This window comes from Melospiza georgiana, chromosome 4 (assembly GCF_028018845.1).
Source record: "Melospiza georgiana isolate bMelGeo1 chromosome 4, bMelGeo1.pri, whole genome shotgun sequence".
NCBI classification, from domain to species: Eukaryota; Metazoa; Chordata; class Aves; order Passeriformes; family Passerellidae; genus Melospiza; species Melospiza georgiana.
In genome coordinates, this window is record NC_080433.1 from 23,317,372 (window position 1) to 23,341,324 (window position 23,953).

General features: G+C 43.9%; 1 protein-coding gene across 1 annotated transcript; it reads left to right on the forward strand.

The window, feature by feature from the left end:
- Window positions 1-3,191: 3,191 nt before the first annotated feature.
- On the forward strand, window positions 3,192-15,360 carry NDUFA9 (NADH:ubiquinone oxidoreductase subunit A9). Its single transcript, XM_058022680.1, has 11 exons — window positions 3,192-3,271; window positions 5,382-5,552; window positions 6,301-6,398; window positions 6,582-6,673; window positions 9,024-9,165; window positions 9,505-9,607; window positions 10,077-10,144; window positions 10,280-10,356; window positions 11,772-11,867; window positions 13,680-13,746; window positions 15,084-15,360. Exons 1-11 carry the CDS (start codon window positions 3,232-3,234, stop codon window positions 15,249-15,251), a joined length of 1,122 nt encoding a protein of 373 aa, XP_057878663.1. The 5' UTR covers window positions 3,192-3,231; the 3' UTR covers window positions 15,252-15,360.
- The last annotated feature ends 8,593 nt before the right edge of the window (window positions 15,361-23,953 follow it).

The window sequence follows — 23,953 nt, forward strand, 5'->3', positions numbered from 1 at the left end:
TCCATCAAGAAAAGAACTCTGTAGGAAAGGTTCCAGACCCTAGTGAAGCCATAAGGAAATGAGCTTATTCCATCTCTCTGTGTTATTACAGACAGGTAGAGTTGAAGACTTAAATATCTGCCTAGATAAAGACAGTGGGTTTTTTTTTTTTACTAGCCAAATGGGAAAGCTCCCCTGCACCACAAGAAACCAGATAAAACAAACCATCACTATATGAGATGGAGCAGAAACTAGCTGGACCTTAACATCTTTGTATTCCATTGCAAGAAAAGCAAAAAGAATGCTGTTAATTATTTGCCTTTCTTCTAGTTCTATTCTAAGACTGTTTTGTGGGCTATTGTAAAGGAAAAGAGGAAAAGGAGAATTCACTAAAGGTATTGCAAGCTCTATTGTCACTAAAATCTGCAACCTCCTGAGAGATTCTGAAAGATTTTGACACCAATATCGATGAGTAGAGGTGAAATGTGAATGTTTTGGGGAACACTATTATACAGAATTCAGGAAAGCTTTAGAAAAGAGTGAAAGAAACTTGAGAAGGAACACATGTAAACCGACACTGAGGTGTGCATTGGAAAGCTGCAGGAAGAAGGAGTTGGCTAGCAACTGTTTCTTTCCCTGGCACACAAAATCAAGTGCCCCTTGATTGCCGTCCTAATTAAGGGTCTCATTAGGGTTTCAAATGGAAGGTCAAATTTCTTCTAAACTGCATGTGGAATCCTATCCTTTCAGTTTCGCCCAAAGACTTTCAGGATCTTCAGCTGCCTTAAAGAAAAGATCCTGGAACAAAAGAGACAGTGCTGGGCATCCCTTTCCCTGCGCAGCTTTAAATGCCACCACACACATTCATGTTGTGCTTCTTTTTTTTTCAGCTTCATGGACCTTGACACTTTTGCTCCCTCACTGAGCCCAGCTGGATCATTTTAATCTGGATTCAAAAGAGGAGAAAACAGTTGCTCAGTTTCACATTCTTTTGAAGCCTATCAACAACCCCTGCGAACTGGGGCTAGAAGTTTTCCTTTCAAACTAAATGGACTACCCCATTCTTTCTTTTGACCATGCAGAGTTCCTGAACCTGAACTGTACCAAGTGGAACTACTGGTCACAAATGCACCCGCTCAAGAAGCTGTTGACTCCACATTTAACTCATATCCTGTAAAAAACAACACACACCTGGACGTGTGCCCATGGACCATCACAGTCCTTCACTCTCGCAGGGCCCAGCTTCAGAACTTGCTATGTTCAGCTATTGTTCCCAATCCAGAGCTCCTAGAACAAAAAGTAAGCACTGTTTTCACTTTGTCCTTGCAGCTTTTAAAGTGCAGCACACCCAGGAATGCCTGCTCAGCTCTCGGGACCCTCATGCACTGTCAGTCTCAGAGTCCAGTTACAAAGCTAAGAATGTTCAGCAGCTGGCCCCACAGGAGAAATTCTAGAAGAAAGATGCGGTGCCTTTTGCTGCACAGCCAACAGTGAGACAATTCGTCTTCCTTCACATGCAGAATCACACATCCCTTCCGTAAATGGAAGAACATATGCTTTCAGTCTGGACTACCGCATCCACAATAGAGCCTCTACACTGCCTGCTCTCACACGAATGGTGCTGGGACAGAAAAGCGCTTTTTCCTGGGCGCTGACAAAATGAACCACACGATGGCGGTGTGGACCTGCCAAAGAAGAAAACGCACCTCGCCTACGTGAAGTACCTGAAGTGCAGATCCAGGTTGAAATCGCCACTTCGCTGCTCTCCCGAGTACAAACTCTTATTTGCCCCACACTCAAGCGGCAACACTTTACGCTAATACATTTTTCACTCTCGCAGAGATCGGCTACAAACTTGAAACCATCTGGCAAAAGCAACGCTCACAAAAGTGTCAGCTGCGAATGCTGGTGCTGCCTTACAGCTTCCGCTGCACTCAGAGAACTCCTCCTCACACTGCTCAATTTGGCACCTGGTTTCCACTCCTTCAGAAATTTTGGTCTTATTTTGGACAAGGTCCTGTGCTCAGGTTTGGTGTGCAGCTGCTGAGTGCCCCGGGCAGGTAATGCCCAGTTACAGTGTTCTATCACCTTTGTAAGGGCTCATTTCCTGGATGCTGTTTATTCCGGAGGAGGGAATGGCATTTCTTTTGAGATGGGCTTATAGTTTCCTCTCTTTGGCAAAGAAACCAATTTTGGATCCACAGATTGGGTAATCTTGATGAAATTTAATGGCTTTTCCTAATAGGCAGCGCTGTCAGTGAGAGCTGTTGAACTGTTCTGGGAATGCAAAAGCCAAGCTGTTGATGAGCTTTCTGTCCTGGTACCTTTAGTGTATGAGCAGTTCCATTTGGATCCTGGCTCTGTGAGACGGAAGGGTTATGATGGTTCATAGAGCTGAGAAGAAAGTGCAGATTGTAGTAGGGTGTGTACTGGTAGTTCTTTGGGTGCAAGGGAAGTTGTTAGCAGCAAGAGCTTTCTCAGCTGGCACTTCTGTGAGCTGTGTTTTTGCTGGATGGTTTCAAGTTTGTAGCCGGACTCTGTCAGAGTGAAAGATTTATTAGCACAGAGGAGTTCATGTTGCTGTTTGAGTGTGGTACAAATCAAGAGTTTGTACTTGGAAAGGGAAGGTCAGCGAGATCTTTTTGTCTTGACACAGTGGACTGGAGAGCAGTGACGTTTTCAGCTTGGCACTGCACCTGGAGTGGTTTAGAGCAAGGCCAGAAGCGTTTCCTTCTTTTGCAAGCCCACATCGCCATCGTACGGTCAGTTTTATGAGCGCTGAGAGTGCCAAGGGAAAAGCCTCCCCTTGCCGTCTGCAAACAGGCCAAACACACAGGTGACTCGCACTTTCTTTCTCAGCTATGCACAGCATCACATCCACCGCTAATCCAAAACTGTCCAGGTGGGGGCCGGGCTCTGCTCCCAAGGAGCAAGGCACGGTACAAGAGAAAACAGCCAGGAGAGGCTCGGGTTGGACACCACGAAGCATTCCTGCACCTTAAGAAGAACTCTTTCTTGGACATTGGAATACGCTGCCCAGGCTGACGATGGAGTTATTGTTACACCTTGAAGTGTTGAAGGAAACAGCACAGGCACCGCTCAGTGCCACAGCCCGCTAACCCGGCCACCTCCACACCCTCTCCGTGACTTCATCCCCTCGGCAGCCCCTGAGGGCCCCGCGGCCCCGCCCTGCGCAGCCGCGCTGCCCTCGCGGCCTCGCGCACGCGCCGCCCCGCCCCAGGAAGACACAAGATGGCGGCGGCGACGCGCGGGCTGCGGCTGCCAAGGGCAGGTGAGTGTCAGCCCCGCCGGGCCCCTCATGGGCCCGCTCTGCCCAGCGCCCTCAGCCAGCTCGGCCCGCCCGTGTGGCTCTGCCCGGCCCGGGACACGCTCTGCCTCTGGCTCTGCGCGAGGGGAGCTCGCACTGCAGCGGCTGGAAAGGAGCTGCCTAGAATTTTTCCGGGGGCGCGGAAATGATCGTGTTTGTGCGTCCCTTCTCCTTAGGTAGCTGGAGATTGGAGCGCAGAGGGCTCGGGATGTAGCTGCGGGTGTCGCGCTGGGGCTGTCACTGCCCTATAGCTAAAAGCTTGGGTTCCTTTTGCGGTTTCTTAGGTGACTGTGACCTTTGGGCCATGATCTATGGTAAAGTTCAGCTACCAATATTATATTTAAAGCGTGTATTTGAGTCTTTGATTCTGTTTAAACTGATTCTGCCCACAGTCTTAGATTAAGTAACATGGGAGATGGCAAACGGGTTTTGTTGGTAAAGGGCAGGGAGGAATTTAATATCCTTTTAATGGGAGCAGTGTGTTCTTTATTTACCCAGGTGGCTGTCAGACTGCTTTCCAGGACAAAATGAGAGATGTGTCTTTTTCCAGTTGGTGGGGTTGGGAGAGAATGGGGATAGACAAACTTTTGGGTAGAGAAAAAGGTGCTTTGGGTGCAACTGCAGATATTGGAGCTTTAATTCATAGAATGACAGAATTATTTGGATTGGAAGGGACTCTTAGGATCATCTAGTTCCAACCCCCTGCTATGGGCAAGGACACCTTCCACTATCCCAGGTTGCTCAGAGCCCCATCCAGCCTGGCCTGGAACACTGCCAGGGATGGGGCAGCCACAGCTGCTCCAGAAAATGCAATTTAAAGCAATGATTGGGCATATAACCATAGCTGGTGATACTTTAGGGTAGCCAGACCTTATAGACTTACGGAACAAGGAAAATTGCTCATCACTAAACACTTTATAGCGTAAGATAAGCACAGCAGGGGAATTCACAAAAGTGGGAGAATACAAGACAGTAATTAGATATTATTTGTTGGTGTAGTGATGACATTATGAAGAGCCTACCAGCAATGATTTTTGCAGAAGTAACAGCAAGGAAGCTACTGAGTTGTTGGAAGCTGTAAAGTAATGCTGATTTTTAACTTTCAGTGGCTCTCAAACTGTCTTTCAGGACAAAATTGGAGATGCAATATCTTTTTCCAGTGTGGTATGGAGAGAACAGGGATAGACAGACTTTTGGGTAGCAAAAGACCTCCTTCAGGTGCTGAAATCTGGTTGGACTTTCTGGTTTGAGCTCTGCCAGCTGAGGTGACAGAATATCATTTATGCCTCTACACCCCCTATCCTTTTGATCTTCTGAGCATTGTGGCTGCAGTGTCAGTGCTCCTGTGTAACTGGTAATTCCTAACCACATTGGGACAAAGCCTTCTTCAGTGTGCACCTGTCAGGTTGCTCCCAATCCCATCCAGCCTGGCCTTGGACACTTCCAGGGATGGGGCAGCCACAGCTTCTCTGGGCACCTGTGCCAGGGCCTCAGCACCCTCACAGGGAAGAATTTCTTCCTGATATCCTATCCTATGCCTCCTCTCTGTCAGTGTGAGGCCATTCCCTCTTGTCCTGTCACCACATGTTCTTGTATATCAGTATCCTGATGATGTCCTGCCTCTGTGGCTCTCAAGTTTTCCTAGCTCCTTGAGGAAAGGGGCAGCTTTGAGGTACTATGCCATGTATCATGGATCTGGCTCTTTGCATCTCTCCCTCTCTCCTTGCTTCAGAGCTGTGATACAGGATTGCTTCCTCTGCTATATTTTATATTTCTACTGAGTATTCTTTACTTGCTTCACCTTAAACTCACAGTGAGCTTTACTTGCTCTTTAAGAACTGATAACCTTTGTTTGCTCCTTCCCTGTCTCAGTTTGGTCCTTAACTTCACCAGCAACTTCCCACACCTGCTCCCCTCTGACCTCTCCAGATATATCTGAAACAACAGTCCATAAAAAGCCTTGGCATGGGATATTAGAGAAGAAGATCTGTGATGAGAAAACCAATATAAGCTGTGAGTTAGCAGTGCTGGGTTCCAATTAATGTCCTCAAATCTCTCCTGTTGCGTGTTGCAGGCCATGGAATTTCAGTCCTGACTGCAGCACCGTCGGCATTGCAGCCGCACCGGCAGGTCCATCACGCCGTGATCCCTCATGGGAGGAGTGGCAGATCCTCTGTCAGTGGCATTGTGGCCACTGTCTTTGGAGCCACAGGTTTCCTGGGACGATACGTTGTCAACCGCTTAGGTAATGCTCACCAGGAGTGCTGATTAAAGAAACTACCCAAAAAAATGTTTAACTAAACCAATTGATCTCTAGGTTGCAGGTAGATGGAGAAGTTTCTGGCACTGTGGATCTTAAAAGTGTTTTGCAGTCTGCCTGAGTTCCAGTATGTGACAAGTAGTAAAAAGTGTTCTAATCAAGGAAATTTTGGAGCTTTGGAAGATTAAGGTCATTAAAAGAAGTCCTACCCCTCTGTAGAATGCAAATCTGAGGAAATCTACAGCATGTATTTGATTCTTCTGGTTTTAGCCTTATTAGGACATTTTACTAAAGGTTTGCAGGAGTTTGATTGGAATTCTTTAAAATTGCCCTTTTGAATTTAAATTTTGGAAAATAACCCATGCTGCTTTTTTCCCCTCCTTTTCATGCAGCTTACAAAATGTAAATATCCTTGTAAATGTTCCATTGTTTAGGTATTGTGCTCTGGTTATTGGACACACCATTTTTGGTTCGTTTGTTAATGAGCTTTGGCATTTTGTCTTACAGGCCTAAATATTAAGGAAAAAATCCTATTTAAGTATTTGAATAATGTAGGTTCAAGAAGAACCTTAGTTCTGTTCTACTTTTAGCTTTGCAGATATGCATTCAAAATACCTATGTCTAATTGTAGTGCTTTAATGCCAGGGGGAAAAGGGATTTTTGTTCATTCAGAAATTCATCTACTTAAAGGGATGTATTTGTTTGAAACTTTGGGGTTTTTGTGGCCCTTTAGGTCGCATTGGCTCTCAAGTCATCATCCCCTATCGCTGTGATCAGTATGACCTGATGTATCTGCGGCCCATGGGTGACCTGGGGCAGCTTCTCTTCATGGTGAGTCTGGCTTGAGATCAATCACAAAGCCCTGGCTGTGCAAGGCAGCCAGGTAATCCTTCTCAAAGACACAGCTCCAGCTGTTGTTTAGCCTCTAAATGGAAATGGTGTGAAAGAGCTTGCTTTGGTGATGCCTATTTACTCGTTATCTCATCTTTTCCCCATGTGATGCTCTGCTTGCAGGAGTGGGACTGTAGGGACAAAGAGTCCATCCGAAGAGCCGTGGAACACAGCAATGTGGTCATTAATCTTATTGGAAAGGAATGGGAAACAAAGTAATTTTCTTTTTCTTTCTTTTCTTATATGTGATAGATTTGTACCAGTTATTGTAGCCATGTTTTACAGCATGTGTGTGCAGTGATGATGCCATTGTTCTTGGCTTCTGGGAAAAGGCAACCCTGAGATTTTGCATATAAGATTTCTTTAAAAGGTTAACTCCAGTCCTGGTTGTGATCTGCTTTGGAAAAGTGCATTCTTTCCACAATTTTCCACTGTACAGCTTTTGTTCTGTCAGAAAAATCAAATGTGCTATTATCACATACCTAATGAATATTCCCTGAGTGCCTTCCTATAGATGACAGAGCCTCACCAATTTTTTATATTTATATTTACATTTACAATTTTATATGTAACTCATATTTACGTAATATTTGCATTTACATTATCACAGAAGTAAGATTTCATCCTGTCACTTGGACACAGAGATGAGTTGTGGCCTGCTAGAAAAAGCTGTGATCAAGCAGGAATAGCTGATGGAGAGTTGGTTATTAAGTTGATCATTAAGATTATGACTAATAACTTCATTCATTGCTAGAATTTTGGCACAAACAATATTAGCTACAGAAGCATTCTTTGATAATAGTTTCTAAGAATAGTTTCTTTTTGAAATCCATTTAAAAATTCCCATATTTTAGGTTAAAAATACCTGTAACAGCCACCTTCAGAATGTGTGTGTGTTCATGCAATTATGTCCATTTTATTTAAAGCCTTGTGCAGAACTGCCAGACAAAAATTTAATAGGGAGATTTGCCCTTGTGTGGTGCATAATTTTTGCTCTGGTAGTAGACAGAAACAAACATAGATATCACTTTGATCTCTGATCACCTAATGCTTTTGTTGCCATTTTTTTTATGAACAGCCCTTTGATGTTCAAAATTTCTGGTCTTGTGTAAAAGGTGTGATTTATAGAAAAGACAGTTTATTTTATTGTTAAAAGGAAGTATGACAATAACAAAAAGTTTCATTCTGTTTAAAAATCCCCAAACCTTTTTCTCTGTGCAGTTTCAATGGATAGACATGGACAAGTCTTGGTCCATGTTTAAAACTTTTGGACATTACAGAACTTAACCACTGTGTGGCACAAATGTTTTAATCACGTGTTTTGTGCATGTGGGTATCAGTGGTGGTGCTGAAACCCTGAGGTTGAGTTCTCTGGTTTGTTAAACACGAGGTCAGAGTAACTGTTGTAATCATCCCAGAGCCTGTGAAAAACTTGTCCAGAAAGAAAAGTAAAATTAGATGGAGAGATCAGACAAAAAAAGCAAAGCCTACCATGAAATATTTTCTTCCTTGCTTTGTACTTGTGTCCAGGCTCCTCTGTGTGTACTATGTTGTTTGGAACTCCATGGTTACAGAAGGGATGTTGTTCTTGTGTGTTTCTAAATCTATTTTGGTGAGCAGAAAAGGAGTGATGGTTCCCAGGATCAGAGTAGTTATGGAAAGCTCAAAAATAACTTTGTATTTTTAAGCCTTTCTTTGGGCTCCAGTAGGATCTGAAGAGCTGTGGGAGGATATAAGGACACAGAGGGAGGTGTTTGGCTAAGATGTTTGTTACCCAAAGCAAATGGTCAAGATGAGGAGTGCCTACAAGGACAATACAACAACATGAGAAGCCAATTATCTTTCTTGCAATTTGGGAATTGTTGGCAGTTCTGCATGGAGACAGAGCTTCTGTATTGATCTTCATGAGATACCAAACTGGTCGACAGTATAACCCTCTAATTTAGGCCCCTTGAATATCATACAGTAAGGGGAGGATTTCTTGCTTCTTCTGGAAGTCCCTTTCAGCTCTGAAATGGTTCTAAATGCTCTGAAAAATTGTTTTTCCATTTGCATGAGCACCTCTGTGTTCTCTGGTTTGTTTTTTCCTTCTTCTCCCCTGCCAAGCATCTACCCTGATTTGTGCTGCTCAGAAATTTCAAGCTTCTTTGTAGTGTAATTAGGTGTGTCAAATCAAGGCAAATTTTGGACAGGATTTGTGAAAACATAGCCTTACTCGGAGTTCAAGATGCAGGAGAGCTTCTTTTAATAAAAATAACCTGTTTTCACTTTTACTGGGAGTTTTCTCTTTGTCACAGACAAGTGGACAAGAGGATTTTTCATACTGATTTAATCTTACCAGGTGAAAGGGCAGAGAAGCTAAAATTGAAGATTACAGTTGCAATTTCACTTTCCTCTAGTTTTTATTATATGAAGAGTCCATCATGAAGGGAAATTTTGTTTCTAGGACTGTCACTGTAGGTTTCTGATAATACATTCAAGTAATATGTAATAATTGCTTTTTGGCTGAGTGGCAGCCATTGTTGATTGCTCTTAAAGTAACGTTTGGGTCTTGCCTTGCTTTAGAAACTTCAAATTTGAAGATGAATTTGTAAATATTCCTCAAAGTATCGCACAGATAAGTAAGGAAGCTGGTGTGGAAAAATTCATTCATATTTCTCACCTGAATGCTAGCATGAAGAGTCCCTCCAAATACCTCAGGAACAAAGTAAGTCTGTACTCCACTTAAATGTATTTCCTGAGAACGTACTTTGTATTTGGTTTGGTTTTGATTTTTTTCCCCGCAGCTGGGGCTGTTTGAAGGGCATCAGTGTATGAATTTACTACATGCTGTTTTCTGCAGCTGAGAAAGGTTTGGGCTTTCTGTGAGACCTTTATCTCAGTGCAGCATCTTGAGGATCAAATGGCTTGGATATAAATAATTTTTGTGCTACTGGTGGCATAATTTCTTTCAGTTCTGCAGTCAGAGATGCTTTCTGTTATGAAAGGCATCCACTTCTGCTTGGTTCAGCATGGATGTAATGAATGTGTTTGTTTTAATTGATAGGCTGTTGGAGAGAAGACTGTGAGGGAACAATTTCCAGACGCTGTAATTCTGAAGCCCTCTGAGATGTTTGGTAGAGAGGACCGATTTCTCAATCATTATGCAAGTAGGTACTCTTGGAATAGTAAACCCATGTATGATTTGTGTAACTGCCTGTAGAGAAAAGAGAGAAAATAGGATTTGCTTCTGAAAAGCAGGTGTATTCAGTGTGTTCTTATCAGCAGTGTGTGGGATGTACAGCAGTATACTAAATTCTCACCTCTTGACAGAATTCTTTCTCAATCTAGTTAGATGTTGCTCTTTGTTTTTATCTTTGTAATGATTTTATTTTGGGGTGGGGGGATATGTACTGACTCTATGGAAACAGCAAATGCAGCCCTCTCATTACTGTTAGTATGAAAACTAAATGTGTCTTGAGAAAAATGCTGCTGCAATTGGCTGGGAGTTCTTCCCAATCCTAGTTTTTTTAAAAAAGAAGTCAATTTTCAGATGAGATCCACACTCAGTGTGGTGTCAAATGTCCTGGTTATTCTGGTACTGAAAGGATTCCCAGATTTTCTCTTTTTTTCCATCAGACATGCGTTGGTTTGGCGGTGTCCCTCTTGTTTCTCTGGGCAAAAAAACAGTGAAGCAACCAGTCTATGTAAGTTTTCCATGAAATCCCAATCCCAAATCCTTGGTGGGTGGATGTGTAGGTCTGTAAACCGCCTCTGAAAGAAGAGTGTGTGCATGTATTCCTGTTTTCTCTTGGTAACTTGTCAGAATTTGTTCCTTGCAGGTGGTTGATGTAGCAAAGGCAATTATTAATGCAATTAAGAATCCTGATGCAAAAGGAAAAACATATGCCTTGGCTGGGTAAGTCACTTTTTCTGATTCTAATTAACTGTAGTACATCTTTTTAGTGTCATTTTTTGGCATGCTGCGCAGTACATTTTATTTCTCCATCCATGCACACAGTTTGAGCTGCAATAAATTCCACCTCCTTTTTGGGAGGAAAAATGGCTCAAGCTCTTACTTGTGAGTACTTTGAAAATCCTAATCTGGGCCCCAGTGCATTTCATGTGATATATGTGCACACAAAGAAGTAGGCAGCTTGGGAAACATGCTAGACAATATGGATTTGGGGAAAATTCTGGTAAAGCTCTGTGGAAACCACCTGGAATTAGAATGGCTTAGAGGCAGTGGATGTACAGTTGGAGACTGGATTTACAGGTTGCCCTGAGAAGCTGTGGCTGCCCCATCCCTGGAAGAGTTCAAGGGCAGGTTAGATGGGGCTCTGAGCAGCCTGGCATAGTGGAAGGTGGGGATAGGATGAGATGATTTTAAGGTCCCTTTCAATCCAAAATATTTCATGGCTCTCTGATCTCTTGGAACTTTTCTGGAGAACATGCCAGTTGAAGGCTCAGTTTTCATGCTTGCAATCTTAGACCTTGGCATCTGCGAGATCCTGTGTTTATCAAACTGCTCAGCAGTGTGCTCTTGTGGTGTCATGGAGCTTTTCAGAATGTTTTGGAATGGCAGCAAATTGCCTGGAAGGCAAGGGAGATACCTGACAGCTCAGTCTGAGCACATGTAGACAGCCTAAAATGCCAAGGCAGGATCTGAACAAGAAAGGAATGGGAATTCCCAGTAGTTTGTGTTACTCTTAGGCAAGTGGATGGAAGACTGACTGCTTCATTCTCGTCTTGAGAGAGGGGAATGCATTTTTTGGAGAGTTCATCTTGCTTTTAAATAGAACAAAATAATCTTAGTCAAGTAAAGGCAAGTGAATCAATTTCCCTGCAGCCATTTCCTACCAAAGATGGAATGTCTTGTTAATAAAGCATCCTTAATTCTCCATGTGATTTCTGGCTTCCAAGTGGGCTTGAACAAACTCCTCTCACAGTGATGGAAGTCTTGGAGTTCAGAATTGGAGTCAGCATGGAAGGAGGCACATTCAGGTGTGCTTTCATAGCACACAGAAACACTTCATCCAGTGTGGTTGTGGTGAGTTAGCCTCAGCCAGCAGCCAAATGCCCACTGTTCCTTTCTGCTGAATCCTTTCCATGCTTTCCCCCAGCTCCAGGATGGGCCTTTCCAAAGGCTGCAGTCCTCCAGGATAAACCTCCTCCCTGTGAGCCACAGGGGAATCTCTGCAGGCAAATTATTTGGATTGAAGAAACAGACTTTTTGTAACCTTGGGGGTGGAGGGTTTAAAATTGTTTTTCTCTCTGGTGCTAATATTGCAGTGTAGCTGACTGAGGTGTGATGTTTGCTGCATTCCCTTCCAGCCCTCACCGGTACCTGCTGTACGACATGGTCGAGTACATTTACGCTGTTGCCCACCACCCCTTCATTCCCTACCCGCTGCCACGGCCTCTCTACCAGTAAGTGGGACTCTAATTCAATAAGCTCTTGGCAGCACAGAAGCATAAATAGTTGTTGCATGGGTGACTTACTCGGCCCAGTTGTTATTAAAGTGGTGGGGCTGCAGAAGTTGCCTTTCCTGAGGTACTTGTTAGCCAGTTTTGAGCCTTCAGCTTGGGGACAGGCCTGCATTTGAGGAGCTGGTATGTGAAATGCATGCTTATAGTGAACTTAACATGGCTGTTCATTCCAGAGTCATTTCTCCCTGACATGTAGGGACAGAGTGAGAGGACATAGCCTCAAGCTGCACCAGGGGATGCTCAGGTTGGACATCAGGAAGAATTTCTTCACAAGAAAGGGTGGTTGAACATTGGAATGGCTTCCCAGGGAGATGTTGAAGAAACAACTGGACATGGCACTCAGTGATCTGGTCTGGTTGATAAGGTGGTGATCAGCAAAAGTTCGACTTGATCATCCTGGAGGTCTTCTCCTACCTAAGTCATTCTGTGATTGAATGGCTTTGCTGAGCCAAGAAGTAGCAAAAGGTCCTAATTCAATAAAATCAGTAGCAAACCAAATGATTTTCAACAATACCACAGGGAAAATCTGTGTGTATGTTGCTGACTGCAGGCCCTGACAGATTTTTTTGCACAATCTTAAGGATCTGCTACTGAACCTGGGCCTGGTCCTTAGGGAATAATCACATCTTTTTGAAGAGCTACCCCAAACAATAAATGCCATTTCAGCAGTTGCCCTCAGCACAATGGGGCTGTGTTATTTTTTGGCATACTGGTCCTCCTTGGTTTTAGTACAATGCAAATTAAGAAGCTTAATCAGTCACCAGAGTTAGAACCCTCACAGCAGTATGACTCAGCATTGGATCCATGGAAGCACTGATGGATAACACTGAGAACATCCTAAACTATTGTGGCTGTTCCTCTATTGGCTGTAAGAGGGACCAGGCACATGGCTCTGGTGACACAGAGCAGCTTGTTGGAAAGGTGACATGTGAGTGCTTCTTGGTTTCATTCACATCTGCTGCAGTCCATGTTATTCTTTTATATTTATGGGCTAAACTAAGTGATAGTTCATATTTTTGAGAAAAGAATGCACCTAAAAGGCAGATGAGCTTGGTTGTGTTTATGTGCACTAATTCAGTAACACCCTAATCTGCCAGGTGAACACTGGAGCAAGTCCTACCTATTCAGTGAGAGATTCTGCTGTTGGTCCTGAGACACTGAGCAAGAACTGTAGCATTATTTTCTTTTCCCTGTCAGTTTTCCTTTCTTTCAAGGGAAACTTCATTTCTGAAAACTGTGGATACCCCAGTCCTCACCCTTTTTGTAGATTGCTCCAGATTCCACCAGCTTGTTTGTGTTGCTGATAACTCATTTAATTGTCAGCAAGTGTGTTTTCTCCTAGAAGCATTGAATCCAACGTCACGACAAATTGGATTGCTGCCTACAGTGGCAGGGAACAGAGTTTGAATGAAAGGCAGGGGCAAGACTCAGCCCTCTGCTGTGTGGGGAATTGGATGGGGGATTTACTTTCCCTACCCACTAATGCTCATATTAACTTTTAGAGATCTGCTTCTCCATTCCATCCAAAGTAAAACAATACAAGATCCAGTAATTCAGGAACGGTTAATTACCAGAAACACAACTAAGAACTTAGTGACTGGCACATCTAGAGCTATAGTGAACTCAGAGCTTGCAAGAACAGCTTCAGAACAAGCTCTTGTTCACCATCTATTAAGTCTGAAATAATTTTTACTGGATTTCTATGTATCTGGATAAATGACTGCACTTTTGCAATATTTCTTCTGTTCACAGTTTAGTTGCAAGATTCTTTGAGATGAATCCGTTTGAACCATGGTTGACACGGGACAAGGTGGATCGGGTAAGTGTGGGACCAGCCAAAAATCCCTCTTGGGAAATGCTTCATTGTGCATTTTTAACTCACACTTGAATTTTGCTTTCCCCAAAACCACATGGAATTGAAAAAAGTGAAGGTTGGATGAGCAAAGTGGGGGGGGGCAGTGCTCCCCACTCTTAGTCAGTTTAGGTACCTCTAGATGCACTAAAATCACTTCCATCATCCAGGGAATGGTGTTTTTAACAACTGAAGTTGAACTGACACCCTGCACACATTCCAAAATCTCGCTTAACATTCAAGTGTGTTTTCTGGGAGAATGCTGCCACTTCATGTTTATTCCTGACTTCTCAGAATGTTTCACTGGAGATGGAGAAATAAGTTGCAAAAAACCAACTGCAAGCAAAGAAAAAGCAGGAATTGGCAAGTATTAGTGTCAAAATTTGGCATATGTGTAGGCTAGCAAAGATAGTCATGTATATTCCCTAAACTTTCTGCTTTCTGAATTATAGAGTGACTCTCCCACCTGTTTTGCAGCATTGGAATTTCAATATATTTTCTTATAACACAATATCAATTGCCTACTTCACCTGATTGTCCCCCAGGATATAATTGTAACATCTCCAAAAACCTTTCTTCCACTGCCTTTGTAGTTTCTTCCATTACATTTCATAAAATAAGCTTGCACCAAATCACTAAAACTGCTGCAAGTCAGCTGTAGTATAGGTAGTGTAAGAGGAAGTTTCTCAGTGTCATTTCTGGGTCTGATTGTTCCTCTTTCCAAGCTTTTCTTCCTTAAATAATCTGTTCAATATTAGATGTGTTTGATTCAAAAGACCTTTCAAGGAACACCAGCATAAGAGAAATCTGTTTTCTATGGGTTGCATGTATGGTAATAGAATTAACTATAGTAATAGAATCAGCTGTTTGTACAGAGCCATGTTCTAAACCATAAACAGAGCAAAACCATCTACCGGAGGTGATAATTCAACACATCATTTTCTTGACAAATCAAAATATCCATAATTGGAGTTCAAGTATAGCCTTGGAGTTCCGTTTAGTTTTGCTGTTGCAATGCAGTAACCTCCCTGATAAGGTATGGAGAATAAAGGAAGGCACTTCCTGCATGGTATTTATTCCTGAATTAAAGCCCGAAGGACTTCTTGCTGGATGCAGCATACCTGTACCTCCTGTTGGAAGTCTTGGTACTCAAGACCTTGTGTAATTATGCCACAGTTCTGTTTGAATCTTTCTTCTTCCTCTACTTCTTTTGGCAGGAGAATAATTGCATTGGGTGTAAAGCTGTTCATTTAAAGTGAATGATCTTTTTTTTTTTTTTCTTACCCTCCCCATTCTTGTTGAAGTTTCACACAACAGACATGACATTTCCTGACCTTCCTGGTTTTGAAGAGCTGGGAATCGAACCAACCCCCCTGGAACAAAAGGCCATTGAAGTCCTGCGCCGTCACCGCAGGTTCCGCTGGTTGGACGCTGAGCTGGAGGAAGCAAAGCCAAAAACACAACCCATGTAACAGCTGGCAAGGGGGATACTTAAAGCTTCTTAAACTGCCTTTGGATGACCCAACTTCTTTGGAGAACTGTGTACATACTGAGTAAAATGTATTAATCATGTAAACTGTATTTCACCAGTGTTGTCTTTTCAATTAAGGGGGTACTGTCACTGCAATGTGGATTTTCTCTCTGCCACAGAAGCAAATAATATGGTTCCTTAGCTGGTGAGCATTGTAATGTTTTGAACTGTTGGGACTAGAGGGATTATGCTGTAACACTTGTCCCTTTTTCCTTTGGCTCTCAAAGCAAATGTATCACTGAGCTTTAGGTGCTCAAATAGTTTCAAGAGTGTTGCAGTTCGGGACTAGGTCATCCAGAACATGCCCTTTCCAGTAGGAATTGCTGGGAATGCTGCCTGTTCAGACTACGAGATCTCAGACAAAGCCCTGGTTTTAAGTTTTTGACTCTTCTGAACTTGGTTTTCTGCACTGAACATGGCTCTTAAAGAAAGCATCAGCTTCCTTTCAGGGAGTTGCAGAGAGCTACAAAGTCACTGAGCCTCCTTTTCTCCAGGTTAAACACCCCCAGCTCCCTCAGCTGAGTGCTGTAGCCAGAGAACAGGATCTCTCGCTCTTTCTGTATTGCCAAAGTACAGTGAAACTCCTGGACAAAGTGTTTCTCAGATTTCAAGAGCTTCCACATCAAAACTGCTGCTGCTAATGTTTACTCTGAGAAAGAGGTGGGCTTTTGTGAGTTTTTTGATCCTGCTTTTGAAGGAGGTATTAAATTTGGCTCTCTCATGGATTGTTTATTTCTCTTTTGATAACATAAGTTCAAAAGCTAGGGCAAACTGGAAGTGAAGTGCATATTAGTAATTTGAGCATAAACTTATTATTTTTGACTGCCAGCTTTTCTCTATCAGACCCTAACTCTGTAGTCTTATTAGCACTCATTTGCTAAGTGTGGCCCCGATCTTGATTTATTGCACGTTGCTCACATCCTGCTGTGAAAGCACTCATGTTCCTGAGCTGCTTCAGAAGAGTATAGAGAGATGCAATTATCACATAGCCCTGCACAGCTAACAAGCAGTTTCCATTTTCAGATAGCAAAGTGCTGCAGGAAAAGCTGGCAAAGGCAGTGTTGGAATGTGAGGTGCCAGTTCTGGAAATGTTTACTGTGGTGCAGTGATTTATTTTTCCTGCTCCCCTCATTCAAAGCACAGCTTTTCCAGTTGCACCACTGAGCTCTCCTACAGGGTCTTAATTCAGGCAGCCATTAGAGAGTGGGAAAGGGGTGAATATCCATGAGAAATTTACTTGAAGCAGCTGTTCCACATCGAGATTATGGGTAAAGTGGAGCATCACACCACAATACTTTGCCTTACACAGCACTTCCCCTTCCCACCTTGCAGAAACTACACTGTGATTTCTCCTAAGTTAGCTTTCTGTAGCAATTCCTTTATTTTGTAATACAGCCCTGAGTACAAAATTACTGTAATCCCTAGAATTGCTAAGGTTGGAAAAGACCTCCAAAATTGTTGAGTCCAATCTTGGATTACCACCTTGACAATTAGACCAGAGCACTGAGTGCCACACCCTGTGGTTTCTTGAACACTTTCAGGGATGGGGATTCCACAGTGTACCTGGGCAGCCCCTTCCAATGCCTGAGCAGCTTTTCCATGAAGAAATTCCTGCTGATGTCCAACCTGAACCTCCTTTGGCACAGCTTGAGGCTGTTTCCTATTATTCTGTCTCTTCCTATTGGGAGCAGAGCCTGACCCTCACCTGGCTGCACCCTCCTGCCAGGGAGTTGTCGAGAGCCAGAGGGTCCTCTGAGCCTTTTCTTCTCCAGGCTGAGAAATGCTTAAGGGTTTCTCCAGTTGCTTAGAGGGCAGATTTTAATGACTGGCAGTAATTATTCTGTAGTTACCTCTCCCTCCATGCTGTTACTTTCTTTTCCCTCTGCCCTAGGAAATGCGCATGGATACAATTCTATGAGATGAGATCAGACGACTGATATATTTAAAGCAATCCAAATTTTGAATAATTAATGAGAATATTATTGCAGCTTCTTTGAGGTAGGGAAGCAGAAGATGAAAGACACTGACAAAAAAGCAAAGGGAAGCCAGTGGCAGAACTGAGAACAGCGTATGCTGCTATAAGGCTTCTTTCTGGGAACTTACTCCCTAAACACCATTCCTTCTTGGAAAAGCTTAACATCAATTGGGCACGTTGCAAACTACAGAATGGAAATTGCCTTTCTCATCGTCACTAGGGAATGTTAGGGATTTTGTTATCAAGATTCTCGTTTGAAGCAGCACATGGAATCCACAGCTGGAAAAACATCTCTAGCAACGCAGACCTTGCCTGCACTGAATCGCCAGTAGTCGGAGCTGCTGCTTAGCAAATCCTGATCCCGGTTTTGCATTCACCTCTTATGGAACCTCTTTTCCCAACATTCATCCTCTGGGCTGATACAACTGATTAAAAAGCTATTAAGTACTTCCCTCCAAAGTTTACATATCCAAAGGGGAGTGGTCAACAGCTCACTGTCCTGATGGACATCGGGGACAAGTGGTGTCCCTCAGGAGTTCATGCTGAGACCTGTGTTATTTATTACCTTTTTTATGATGTAGCCAAAGGGATCAAGTGCACCCTCAGGAAGTTTACAGATGACACTAAAGCAGAGTTGTCACACCTGAAAGACAGGACGCCCTCCAGAGGGACCTGGCACAGGTTGTCCAGAGAAGCTGTGGCTGCCCCATCCCTGGAAGTGTTCCAGACCAGGCTGGATAGGGCTCTGAGCAAGCTGGGTTAGTGGGATGTGGCCCTGCCCATGGCAGGGGGTTGGAACAAGATGATCTTTACCCTTCCAACCCCAACCATTTAGTGATTCTGTGATTTTGGCACCTGAAGTGCGTGTTCCTTGCTCTAAAACCATTGACATTATCCCTGAACCTTACTATTGCAAACCTTCTCTTCATGGAAGAGATGCCTCTCAGCTTCTGATCCCTGGGCAAAGCAGTCTGCACCAAGAAACAGAATCTCGGTTCTGCTGGAGGAGCACCTCAGGTGCTGTAAGGGATTTGTCCAAATGCCTGCACCAGAGGAGCCATTCGAGTGTGCTCAGGTGTGGCTGGAGGAAAGAATGGGGGCAAAGGTGACAACAAACTGCTTAAAGCAGCCTTAGGTGGGGGTGAGAGAGGTAGGTGCATGGTAAGGAGTCATTTTGGCTCTTTCAGTGGTGGTTATGGGAGCTCTGGTGAGCTGCTGCTTCCCTTCAGGCAGCAGTTCCTGTGGTAAGTCACTCTTTTGCCTTTTTGTTATCTGAAATATTTGTTGAGGTCTTTACAGATTCAAGAATGGATAGTTTTGCAAGCTGTAGATTCAGTGAGCAGCTGAAGAATTCTCTCCTGGAGACATCTTGTTTCTCCTGGGTTTGTGTCTTGTGCTTGGCCTCTCAGGGCTGTAATGGTATCAGCGCCTCATTTTGTCCCTGTTAAGGTGTTTGTGTTGTCTCTCTGCCATGGAATTAACTGTGTGTAAGGCCTAAATTTATGTTTTAGTATTTCTATGTGTGGGTAAAGTGGAGGTTTTGTTCTCTTGTTTGTGAATTTGTCTCGTCTTTGGCCAACAGGACTTTCTGAGGTAAGGGTAAAGAATAGGAGCACATATGCATTCTGTAGGTACAATTTCTTTAGGAAGTTCACCTCTAGCTAACGCTGCTGTTAATTAAAATAAAGTTGATGCTGCCACTGCATTTTTTGAGCCTCTGAAGTCTGAGGGCAGCCTGGGCAAAGCAGAGGTTGTATCCCAAGCATGTGTCAGAGCAGTAATTTAGTAAGACAATTGAGTGAAAATGAAAACAAAAGCTGTTCGCCTGTTTCTAGTTTTGCCAGCATTTTTCTTACCTTTTCCTCCCACATACACCGCATGCTTTATACCCTTAATTTGGGCTTGGGTTGGGAAGAAAGAGCCACTCATTTTTCCATGCTTGTTGTTCCCAGACCACCTTATTCCTTTCTTCTGCTACATTTAGAGTATTCCCAGCCTGAACTTCAGTGCAGTTATGAATCTATAACAAAAGAAGAATAAACTTTCACATCTTTGTGTCTTCTTGAAACAAGAAAAATCTAGTTATACAGCTGTCATGGGTTGACACTGGCGCAATGCCAGTGCCCCCATGAAAATATATTCTCCCTGGTGTCTGCTATGAGATGTGATCAAAAATAGAGCAAAGCAGGCTCCAGCTTAGGAATAAAGAAGAAAAACTTTATTAACCTACAACTATGTATAAAAAGAAACACACAGAACTCAGAATGAAAACCTTCCAAAAACATTCCTCCTCCCTCCACCAAATTTCCAAAATATCCACCCCTCAGATCATCAACTCTCAGTCCATCACCACCCCTTAGATAATCAATTCTCAGTTCATCAAGGAGAGAGGAGTCCCTCTTGTGCCATAGGCTTCCCCTGGAAACACAGTTGAGACCTCTTGTGTTTCCATGTCACACGTGGCACCGCCCAGAGATCATTTGCCATCGTGACATCTTCCTTCCATGCCCAGTGCTCTCACCACTGTGCATGGACCAGAGCTGCTTCTAGGGTTCCCCTTTTAAGGATGCTTTGCCCAGTTCCACTTTCCACAGTCTCTCACTTTTGGGACACCAGTCTCCCCCAAATTCACCCCCTGGGGCCGAGGGGTCTTGAGAACAGAGATCTTCTCCTCCTTCCCTAAAGACGGAGGGCACCAACCACCCTCGTCACCCATCACCTCTGTTCACGCACTCCTTCACATCACATCACTGCACTCTCTTGGCTCCAAGCCATTGCCTCCCCCTAAATGCAGTCTCTGTGTCACAGGAAAAATGGTTCTGTCCATGGCTATGCAAGAAAAGTCCAGCCAAAGGCCACTCCATCATCCCTCCCACCTAAGATTCTTCTCAACTTCTCTCGTGGCCCATTTCCTCTTATCTCATCTTTATCTCTCTTCTCATTCAACTCCAGGAGGATCCTCATTTGTAAGGTTTCCATCATCTAAGAAAAGGGTTAAAAATCTCAGGCTCTGCCTGTCCAGAACTCCCATGCTGCCCTCCTGGGCACCTTCTCATTGCAATCCCCCTTATCCTCCTTGGCCGGCCGTGCTATCGAATTTCAAGGTGGCACAGGCTGGCGCTCTTCCCTCCCTCCCTCTCTCTCCCTCCCTCCCTCCCTCCCTCTCCCTCCCTCCCTCCCTCCCTCTCCCTCTCTCTCTCTCCCTCTCTCTCTCTCTCCTCTCTCTGTCTCTGTCTGTCTCTTTCTCTCTCTCGGGAGAGTGGCTGCCCGATGCCTCTGGGTGCTCCTCCACCCTTCCATCGTGCCGGGGCCTTCACCTCCCCTCTCTGCCCCAGGCCCGGCCTACCTCACCCGGCCCATGGCTTCCCCTCCCTGCCCAGGCCGCAGCCGCCAGGGCAGCTCTGACTTCTTGCACCAAGGGAACCCAAGAGAGCTTCCCCTGGGAGTGCTCTGCTTTTAACCCCCTGTGTTCTCAGAGGCGTATCCATGTCCTCAGTGGCCACACCAGGTGCCAATATTCAAATCTGAGAAATCTGAGAACCTATTGGTTTGACCACAGCATCCCAAAAAACTCACTTCCTTTTCAAACCAGGACAACAGCATAAATTAAAGAACAATCCCCTTCCCTATTAATTAACTTTAAATATTTGAAATTTTTCATGCTAGTCTTCAAAAACTGGCTTCAGTCTATTTGAAATTCCTAATCTGATTTGCTCAGGCCACTGACTTCATTTTAGAACCACAGACTCATCATCCCTGGGCAGCCTATCCCACTGCTTGATAACCTTTTCTGTGAATAAATTCTTGCTGAAAAGGAGAACATTCAGAAATGCAGAGGAAATGCTTCCCTCCTTGGCTGTGTGCTCAAGCTTGCTTGGCTTTACTGTGTGTGCAGCAGGAACCCACCTTGGGAGGAAGAATTTAAAAAGGAAGAAAAGGTTCTATTCAGTAGTGTCCAGTGGAATGGAAAGAAGAACTGGTCTGGAGACAGGAGCTATTTAAGGGCCTATTAACTGCCAGTTTCTTTAAGGGGAAACTAAATCAGAGAACAGACAGAATCATTTAATCTGTTGCTGAGGGATTTGATTAGTTCTGATCAAATTTTGTGTGGTGAAAATGTGATAATCAATAATAAGATTTAAAAAAAAAACCACTCTGCTTTCATTCACATCTTTTTTGCTTGACTTCTCTAAAGTCAAGAGATAAATTTAGATTTACCTTTTCATTTTCCTCCCTCTTTGTGAAACTGCAGCCCTGTTGAAACATCAAGTGTGCTTGTTATGAATGGGATATAGAGCCCTGTTTGCATAAAAGTGTCCTCCAGTCAGGACCAGTGGGCAATGTTGAACCAAATTGTTATTTGAATTCAGTCTGTATTTTGTTAAAAGCAAGAGAAGAAAAATGGTAGTTTTCAGAAAGTTAGACGATTTACTATTGTTTTCACCTGTTTGTCTCTGTTCCTGTCCATATCACAGCACAAGTTTTCCATTCCTATACAAAGTAGAGGTGGGTCTCTTCATTCTCTGGTTCATTTTTTTTTTAATTTGGTTGATGTTCCTGCACTTTGCTGATGCTATTTAACCTGCTGTTTATCTCTCTTCCTGTACCCATTTTCCAGTGCAGTGCATTTTGCATTAATTTTCTGGTACAAAACCTGAGGGATTTTTTAAATATTCAGCAGACTGGGAGCCTTTTTCCCTTGTGCTGAGATGCAGGTGAGGTGAGGACAGGACATCCACCAGCTTGGCAATTAATTACCAGCACTGAGAGGGCTAAAGGGCAGAGCTGCTCACGGTCAGCCACCAAAAAGCCCTCAGAAAACTGTGGAAGACCAAAGACTACCAGTGACAGGGAGGGTCCATCAATCCCACAGAGCAGATCAGGGTCATCTCCCATCCTCTGTGCCTGGAATCTGGGGCTTTGCATGGAGCTCCCTGCTTGAAGCCAAGCACTGACAGTACCTGGGTGTTAAGCTCAACTTTCTGTAGCAAATGTGATTTTAGCAATTGTTTTATACTTCAGTTACCAGTCATGGCTGTAATCTCAGATTAGATTTCAAACCACATTTTTCCTGATTTTCGGGAGACTCGGCATTACTTCAGAGCACTTCTTCCATCTGTTCACTGTGAATCTACATGGAGTCCCTAGTTCTCTCAGACAAGGCAAAATGGTACCTGGCAGTGTGTGTTTGCCTGCAGAATTCCCAGAAATGTGCCATCTGTTTCCAATTGCCTAAAGGATCAGCAGTAATGGCAGCAGCTTTGAGAATGAAACCACACCTTACTTGAGCCCTGCTGTGGTGGGCACACAGAGCTCTGAAGTCAGTGCTGGCTTCTCATTCTATTTGTATTCCTCTTGCAGTGGTTCAAAAGAGATTTGCAAATGTAGGTCAGTTCTGTGTGGATTATTTAACAGGAATTCTGGCTGGAAGTGTTATTTAAGCAAGTGTCAGAACCCAAACCTGGGAGCTCCATGGTGCAATGGCACAGATCTTCCAGCTATTGCTTCTGTGGGGAGTTTGATAAAGGGGAATTCTTGTCGTACACAGGCAGTTTGCAATTTACTATAATTCAAGGAGTAGTGCTACTAGTATAATTACTAGTGTAATGCAAGATGCTGTGCTTGAGCTCTACACTGACAGCCATGTCCAAAAAAGACTGAGACAAATATTTGCAAACCTTTATGAGCAACTCCATAGCATTGCCCGTTTGTTTTTGCATCTCCTTTAGACTTGGAATTTGTGTGTCTGCTGTTTTGTTTTGTTGGGGTTTTTTTTGTTGAAGGGGTGCAGGTGCCATTAGTGTGGATGAACTGAGGCTGGCTCCTTCTTTACCCCACCCTAGAAATGCTCCCTAATGTGTTCAGCTCAGTCTGCATCGAGTTCCATGTCTCTGGGACTGGCATGCAAGTCAGTTGGTTTAAGTAATAGCACACTGTGCTGCAATCTGCTGCATAATTATACACTTAATTAGATTCACAGTTTGCTACCTATGTCACACTGTGACAGGGCTTGCTGCTCTTTAGGGAGGGCAAAAAAAACTCATCTGCTTATAGCTCAGAAAACCATCATAACAGTTAATTTTCTCCCTGAAGGTTTGAGTTCTTCTTAGAAGAACCTGCAGAACAGATTAAAGCTCAAGTAATTACTGTTTATTAAATGTCAGTGGTGAACACCCCACAATTAAAATAGGCCTTTGGGCTTGCAGGGGAAAAGCCCTGAGAACAAGATGATGATGACAAACACACTCAGAGCTATGGGATAAGCAGAGAGGAAATTTCAGTGTGTGAGTTCTGAGGGACCTGTGATTGTGAGGTCTTACATGACCATCACAGATGGCCTGGGTTGGGAGGAACCTTACAGATCATCCAGTTCCAACCCCCCCTACCACAGGCAGGGACACCTTCCACTATCCCAGGTTGCTCAGAGCCCCATCCAACCTGGCCTTGGACACTGCCAGGGATGGGGCAGCCACAGCTTCTCTGGGCACCCTGTGCCAGGGCCTCACTACGCTCACAGGGAGGAATTTCTTCCCAATATCCCATCTAAACCTGCTCTGTGTCAGTGTGAAGCCATTTCCCCTTGTCCTCTCACTCCAGGCCCTTGTCAAGAGTCTCTCTGCATCTTTCTGTAGGCTCCTTGGAAGGAGCTTCAGGCCCTAGAAGGCCAC

Coding starts and splice junctions, on each gene's coding strand:
- NDUFA9 (XM_058022680.1), top strand. CDS start 3,232: ATGGCGGCGGCGACGCGCGGGCTGCGGCTGCCAAGGGCAG. Junction 11,868..13,679: donor CTGCCACGGCCTCTCTACCA/GTAAGTGGGACT, acceptor TTCTGTTCACAG/TTTAGTTGCAAGATTCTTTG. Junction 13,747..15,083: donor CACGGGACAAGGTGGATCGG/GTAAGTGTGGGA, acceptor TTCTTGTTGAAG/TTTCACACAACAGACATGAC.